Source organism: Hippoglossus stenolepis, chromosome 11, assembly GCF_022539355.2.
Source record: "Hippoglossus stenolepis isolate QCI-W04-F060 chromosome 11, HSTE1.2, whole genome shotgun sequence".
Lineage (NCBI taxonomy): Eukaryota > Metazoa > Chordata > Actinopteri > Pleuronectiformes > Pleuronectidae > Hippoglossus > Hippoglossus stenolepis.
Genome location: NC_061493.1, coordinates 24,361,464 through 24,369,259, shown reverse-complemented (window position 1 = coordinate 24,369,259; position 7,796 = coordinate 24,361,464). Strand labels below are relative to the sequence as shown.

The 7,796-nt window shown below is 41.6% G+C and overlaps 1 protein-coding gene across 1 annotated transcript in view; it reads left to right on the top strand.

Moving 5' to 3' along the window:
- Positions 1–5,815, top strand: part of LOC118117629 — a 9,191-nt gene extending 3,376 nt beyond the window's left edge. Inside the window, exon 3 of the mRNA XM_035170007.2 lies at positions 1,427–5,815. Within this exon, the coding sequence (XP_035025898.2) occupies positions 1,427–5,136 (3,710 nt within the window). The 3' untranslated portion in view covers positions 5,137–5,815. The remainder of the gene's footprint in view (positions 1–1,426) is intronic.
- The last annotated feature ends 1,981 nt before the right edge of the window (positions 5,816–7,796 follow it).

Genomic DNA, 7,796 nt, shown 5'->3' with positions numbered 1-7,796 from the left:
ATCGTGTGGAGCGAATGAAGCTAAACTTTAAGTATTTAGTTATTTGTGAAACTCAAAGTTTAACGAGATGCTGCACATTCCTCGTTTCAACACAGGAGACAAACTGATCGACTGATGTTCATGACACAAACACTAATATTGTGATTTTATTCTCATAAACTTACAAATTCTTTTCTTGAAATATTACGATGAAACTGCTGATTTTTTTCTTTCAACTTTGTCCCAATACTCCTTCATACTATTGAGATTCAGTTTTCATCGTTACTCATCAAGTATGTTTTCCCTCATAAAACACACTTTGGTGAAATATGTTACGTTTATAGAAAATGTATTTGATTCCAGCATTTCATCCATGTTTGCTCGTGTGCGGACTTCTTCTATCCGGCTCTTTTGGTGCATTGCAGAATACTTTGACGTGTTACTGCCCCCTGCTGATTAGTGGAATACTGCGACAGTATTAGTGGGGTTGTGTATTGTGTGATCGGCCTGAACTTGCAGGTGCATCCCCGTCCGTAGTTAGGGAATCTTAACCCATTCAAGCTAGCATTAGCTGCTATGCTACAGGCCCAGTCCAATGTTGTCATTGGCTACTTTAAGTAACATGTGATCATAAGTGAAGAGGTCGGTTATCATGCGTGTCCCGCTCCTTCTTTCCCGTTGTGCCGCTCGGGATGCGCTTGTCTCACTGTGCACGTTAATCTGAAGGGTTTTTCTACCTGTCCGTTATCTCTCCAATGTTAAAAGTTATTTATAAGCTGTTTTCAGGTGTGATGGTCGAAGTTTTGAGACAAACTACTGAGATAATATCCCTAAGCATTGGTAATAGCTAACTACGTGGCTAACTAATTTAGCCACAGCTAGATGTTATACGTTTTATACCAGCTGCCAGTGCTAAAGTGTCAACAATAATTTACTGAGTCAGTGAACTCTAATTATGTTGTTACACTGCCCACTGGTGGTAAAACTACACCATAGCAACACCAGTAATAAAGCAGCTCAAACACCATATCTTTGACTTTCTGTCACTTTAATTTCTTGTTTCTTATAGGAACATTAGCCATTAGCTTAAATCAACCAACATATCAGTTAGTCTCTATTCTCAAGGGTTTCCAGAGTTAGCACGTCATGTAAATGATCGACATTATCAGCGTTTGGTAAATGGCACTGGAGGATTAACATATTAACTCTCCTGTAATCCTTGTTTCTTTGATGAAGTCAAAACTTAAAAGGAGTGAACTACAACTGCCAAGGTGTGGCATAGCTTTGGCCACGGAAAGCAATTATTAGTTATTAGTTATTATTCGAAGAAATACTTTTGTTAATTGTAAATTATTCCTGCTTCCAAATACAAAGATGATGAGTCTTGTTGCTTTGAGTCTTTCTCTGTATAAAAGGTAGTTTAACCACACGTCCTCTTTGTTGGCAGGACTGACTCTGTGGAACCCCGATGACCTTGGAAAAGATACGAGAGAAAGACCAAAACCTAACAGCCATTTTGAGGTAGTCGCATCTGAATCAATTGAGGATAAATCTTCAGCACTAAATGTTGAAGCTTCTCTGAAAGCAAGTTTCTTAAGTGGACTGGTTGAGGTGGAGGGATCGGCCAAATACCTGAATGATCATAAGACATCCAGAAATCAGGCCAGAGTAACACTGAAGTATGAAACTACCACTAAGTTCCAGGAACTGTCCATGAACCATCTCGGAAGAGGCAACGTGAAACATCCGTATGTTTTTGAGAAAGGAATAGCAACACATGTAGTCACAGCTATTCTTTATGGAGCACAAGCCTTCTTTGTGTTTGATCGTGAGATGTCAGAAAGAGAAGATCATCAGGACGTTCAAGGCAACTTGAAAGTGATGATCCAGAAGATCCCATGCATCACTATAGAGGGGGAAGGTTCCCTGAACATGGAAGACAAAGATAAGGCAAATGTGGAGAAGTTTTCTTGCAAGTTCCACGGAGACTTTTCTCTTGAAAAGAATCCTGTGTCCTTTCAGGATGCCGTACAGGTCTATCAAAGCCTGCCAAAACTACTGGGATCCGATGGGGAAAAAGGAGTTCCAGTGAAAGTCTGGCTGTTGCCATTGACAATCTTAGATTCTTCTGCTGCTCAACTTGTTCGTCAGATAAGTATAGGATTAGTTCAGGAAGCACAGAAAGTCCTGGAGGACTTCAGTGAGCTGGAAATGAGATGCAACGATGCAATGAGAACAACAACAGCACAGCAGTTTCCTCAGATTGGCAAAAAACTTAAAAGTTTTAAAGAAATGTGCTCTGTGTTCAAACTAGAATTCCAACGAAGTTTATCAGTGAAACTTCCATCTATACGAGCAGGAGGCGAAGAGGAGGCTGTGCTTACAGAGATACTGATGAAGAGACATTCATCTCCGTTCAACAGCAAAAACCTGACTGAGTGGATGGACTGTAAAGAGAGAGAAATCTGCATTTTAAAGTCTTTCACCAAGATGATGAAAAACACAAAGACCATCTCATCGCAGAATGGTCTACATGAGGAAATTCTCAGTGCAGAGCAGGTCATGTGTTTTGTTTTCACCTCACTGGGAGATGCTGAGTCGTACCTCTCAGCTTTATCAAAATACTTAAAGGGAACCACAACACCTGACGACCCTCAAGATCCACATACCTACGATGTAGAGAAGGAGCAGTGGTACCTTTCAAACAAAGTTCCTGATGAAATGAGGAAAAAAGCAAAGCTTTTCAGTGATTTTGCAGAGGCCAACAAGGAGAACATGAACATAAAGTTCCTCATAGTGGGTTTGACAAATGAGAAACAAAAAGGTTCAAGCATCTACCTTTATAAAGACGGCTCTTCTCTCAGTGAGAACTTTGAACCACCTTCAAAGCCTGAAACTGTGGAAGCAAGTGACATAAACCACAACAGTGTGACACTGAAGATCTCTCCACCCAGATTTGGAGCCGAGAACATCACCTCCTACTCTGTTGAGTACTGTGTCCATGGAGAGGATGGATGGCAACAAAAGACGGCGTCAAAGGATGGAGACGTCACAGCGAGCGACCTGAGTCCTAACACAGAGTACGTGTTCAGATGCAGAGCTGTCACCTCAGTAGGTGTTGGACCAGTCAACGAGCTCAGTGGAACCATTAGAACTCTGCCCTGCAGCCCTCCTGGAAAACCTCGAGTTGAACCAAACTCAAGTGAGATAACCGTTAGCTGGCAGAGACCTGCTGAGCTTGGACAAGATGTCCACGTTCTGAGCTACATCGTGGAGTACGCCCAAGCAGACAATGTGGTGAAAGGAGAAGATCTCCAGTGGAACCAAACAATGTCAGGAGCTGAAAAGGTGATCCTTTCAGAGCTTCTGTCAGAGACAGAGTATGTTGTCAGGGTCAGATGTGACTGTGGTGGAGCTGGCAGAAGCAAGGGAAGCATCTCTGTGAATGTCTGCACAACAAAACGTCAATTTGCTCGTCTTGCAGATTACCTGAAACACACCAGCAAGAGTAAAGATTGTGAATCCTCCTCAGTTTACAAACTGTCACTGAATGAAGAAGATATTGATATAGATGGATGCAGAAGGTATAACTTAGGTAAAGAAAGCATGAGGCAGAATCGTACTATCATGCTCCTCGGAGCGACCGGCTCAGGAAAGTCCACACTCATCAATGGGATCATCAACTACATTGTAGGTGTGGAGTGGAGGGACAGTTTCAGATTTAAATTAATATCGGAGGATCAGTCTAGATCACAAGCTGAGAGCCAGACTTCTGAAGTCACTGTGTACAAACTGAACCACCAAGAGGGGTTTAAAATCCCCTTCTCCCTGACTGTCGTGGACACTCCAGGGTTTGGGGATACGAGAGGAGTCGGAAGAGACAAGGAGATCACAGAACAAATCCGGAAGCTTTTCATCTCAGTCGATGGAGTCAGTGAGATTGACGCAGTGTGTTTTGTTACTCAGGCTTCTCTTGCGCGACTAACAGCAACACAGCGATATGTCTTTGACTCTGTGCTATCACTTTTTGGCAAAGATGTGGCAGAGAACATTGAGATGCTGGTGACTTTTGCAGATGGTCAGCAGCCACCAGTCCTTGAGGCAATCAACGCCTCTGGAGTGCCATGTCCCAAAAATGACTTCGGACTTCCAGTTCACTTCAAGTTCAACAACTCGGCACTATTTGCAGACAACAGATGCAGCAGTGACAGGGCCTGTGATGAGGATTCAGATGATGATCACAACTTTGATGAAATGTTTTGGAACATGGGTTCCAAAAGTATGGAAAGGTTCTTCACTGCTTTGGGTAAAATGACAACCAAAAGCTTGCAAATGACCCGAGAGGTTCTAAAAGAGCGAAAACAGCTTGAAACAGCCGTTGAAGGTCTTCAGCCGCAAGTAAAAGCTGGACTAGCAAAGCTTCAGCAAATTAAATCAACCAAAGAAATGATAAAACAACATGAATCAGTCATGACTTCAAATGAAAACTTTGAGATAGAGATGGATGTCATTCAGGCCGTCAAGAAACCGCTCACAAAGAGTGGAGAGTTCCTCACCAACTGCCAGAAATGTTCAATAACATGCCACCAACCCTGTGCAATCGCAGATGATGATAAAAAAAGAGGCTGTTCATCTATGGATAAGGCAGGGATGTGCACCGTCTGCCCTGGAAAATGCATTTGGAGCATACATTCCAATCAGACATACAGTTGGGAGTACGTTAACGTGAAACAGAAGCAGACCCTTCAAGACATAAAGGACAAGTATGAGAAAGCTACGCAGGAAAAGTTGAGTGTTCAGGAACTGATTGAGAAGCAAGAGGAAGAGATTTGTCACCTTCAGGACAAGATGGTGTCTCTCATGGATCAGTCAGCTCACTGCATAACTCGTCTGCAAGAGATCGCCCTGAGGCCGAACCCTCTGACCACCCCCGACTACATTGACGTGCTGATTGAAGGAGAAAGGTCCGAGGCTAAGGAGGGGTACCAGGCTCGAATCAAGTCTTTGGAGACTTTGAAGGACAGAGCAACAATCATCTCCAAGGTAGCCAAACGAGAGGAACTTAACAAAACGGACGAGCAGTTGTCTGAAGAAAAGCAGAAGACCAAAGAAAAGAAAGGATGGTTGAGCAAAGTGGGAAATTTCTTTGGGTTCTAAGTCTGCGTCGCCGTGTCAGGGGGTGCCTCAGTGATAAGGACAAATAACGTAGGAAGTACAGCTAATTATTAAGCTAGCGGTTTAACATGCTCATAGTTAAAAAGGTAAATGTCACATGCTACTGATAATATCAACATTAGTCTATTAGCATATATATTGCTATCATAACACAATGAATTGCATGGAAACAAGCTACAGCTGGTGTGAACATGCTACATCGCATGCTACACGTCAGGGTAACACGCAAACTGTGTCTCCAAACTATTGCTTATGATTAAAAATCTCACCATCAAACTTTGAGTCACTCTTTAAGTATCATGAATATTAATTTGATCTAAATTCGTCCAACAGAGAGAAGATAGACACACGTGATGAAAACATATGATATTAACATGAAGTAAACTGCTTATGATCCGTTTGTGGGACTTTTGTGATTTATTGCCATAAGTTTTGATGTTTGGTGCAAAGTGAATAATTTTGTCACTGACACTGTATTTAGTTTAGTGGTGGTTAAAACAAATGTGATGTAATTCGTACGGAACCCATCGACCGAGAGGACGACGGAAAATCTTCACTTTATCAGATCCTTTCTTTTTTCATCAAATGTTATTCAACCAAGTGATTCTCAGTTTGTACTTCTGATTAAAGCGTATTCAACAAAATAAAGGTTTAAAGTTAAGGTTTTTGTTGTGATGTCTTATTTTAAGATTCTTATATTGGTAAAAGATCTGAGGACTCAGAGGACGTTAACTGTGACTAATGAACAAATAACAAGCAGTGATTTTAATTTATTCTCCAAATACTCTTTTGCATTTAAATAGTTAAACTGCACCGTCTGCTCAGAAAAAGCTTGAAATAAGAAAAATGTCCCATAAATTCCAGTTTGTAACTGAGGCTTTGAATCAGTCATGATGATGTCACCTTTCATGTGCAAAAGCAGAAAAGCAGTTCCAGGCAGGTGTTCTGGGATGGTGCCGTTTATTAGAATTGAGGAATGTCACAGAGAGTCAACATGAAAGCTGCCTGACGTTCACTGATTCAACAGGTGGACAAAATAACAGAAACACTGACAGCAGCTCTGCAGAAAAACTCAAGTTTGGTCTTTGAACGCGTTTTTGATTTGAATGAAAGATTTACATATATTTTCTTTGCAAGAAATTTTACTGAACAAAGAACAAAACTAAGCCTTTAACTGGTTTCACGTGAAACTCACACGGTTCTGTTTCTACATCCGAGCAGTGAAAACAGTGAAGCTGCCATAGCAACCGGCGTCACTTTAAAAACACAGTAAAGGTATTTTAACAAGTTTGGAGTAAACGGTGCAGAAAGTCGAACTTCCTCTAACAAATGACCAGAGGTGGTTTCACATGGTCTCATAGAAAATATACTATAATTCAATAAGGGAACATCTGGGGAGAAAAGTACAAATCGCTCAGATAAAAACTTCTGATTCTTGCTGCTGCAGATGTGGAACAAGTCTCGGACCTTTAACTTGACTCCAGATGTTTTGGATGATTCTGACGTTTCTTGGTTGTTTGACTTGATTACAAACAGTGAACCTGTGTGAGAACACTGATGCAGGTGAGACGTCCCAGGACAGCAACTCAACTTCCTCTTGTTGCATTAACTAGTTTTCAGCCTGATGATTGAAGTGAATTCTGTCAAACAGCTTCAATGAAAAAGAACAAATATCCTGAATGCTGAGTATTCACTGCAGAGCTGTACGATTGAACCGTGAGATCATCTTATCCACCTGCTGCAGATCCCGTCATTAACTCTTTACATTTTGTTCCACACATAAACAGAGAGAATAATTCCCTCTTTACACATAATCCCACAGTTTGAGTTTTTCCCCACCGACGCTGTGACTCCACACATATAACACATGTAATATACACAGTGAGGTTCAGGGCTGAACTCAACATATTGTTGAACTTCTTTTTTTAAAAGGTACAGAAAAAAATGATTCTTTTCACAAAGTGTGAATCAACGTCTTTAATAAAAAAAACTAAGAAATAAGATGGAACCTTTCAAACTGAGATCCGTGTTTCAGCTTCCACAAACCGGAGAAATATGGTAACAGAGATTCACTGATTTAACTGGAAACCATTCGAGTCGAGCTGCCACATCAACTGTAACAAGAAAATAAAACATGTAATTTAAAATACACACAACCTGCTGAGTTTCCCCAATGATTTGCTGTGTTTTCCTTCTTCAGATCGAACTCTGCTTCATTTAATGGACGGATCTGATTCAGTTTTAACGTACAAAAATAACTTGAACTGTTCCATGTAAAACGTGTAACAGGATTTTTCTCCGTCGAGTCGACCTGAAGCTGCTGATGTGCTTCGTTCAGACTCAACGACAGAAGAACACGGTGGCCTCAGGTTCTCAGGACGTCAGCAGGTTTGTACCAAACCAGTAACGACCCGGTCAAACATTAGAGATGTTTCTGTGGCAAAGGTTCGAGTCCCGTTTACTTCGGTTTCCTCTGGTGCGAGCGAGGAGGCGAACAAAACATTTGCTTCCTGTGGTAAAGCAATTTGCAGCCAGGCTTCGCGTGGTGAACTTTGACCTGCGTGTGACCGGGTGCTAACATTATCCTGGAAACCATGGAAACCAGACCAAACAGCAACCAATCCCGTCTGCCAGTACAGACC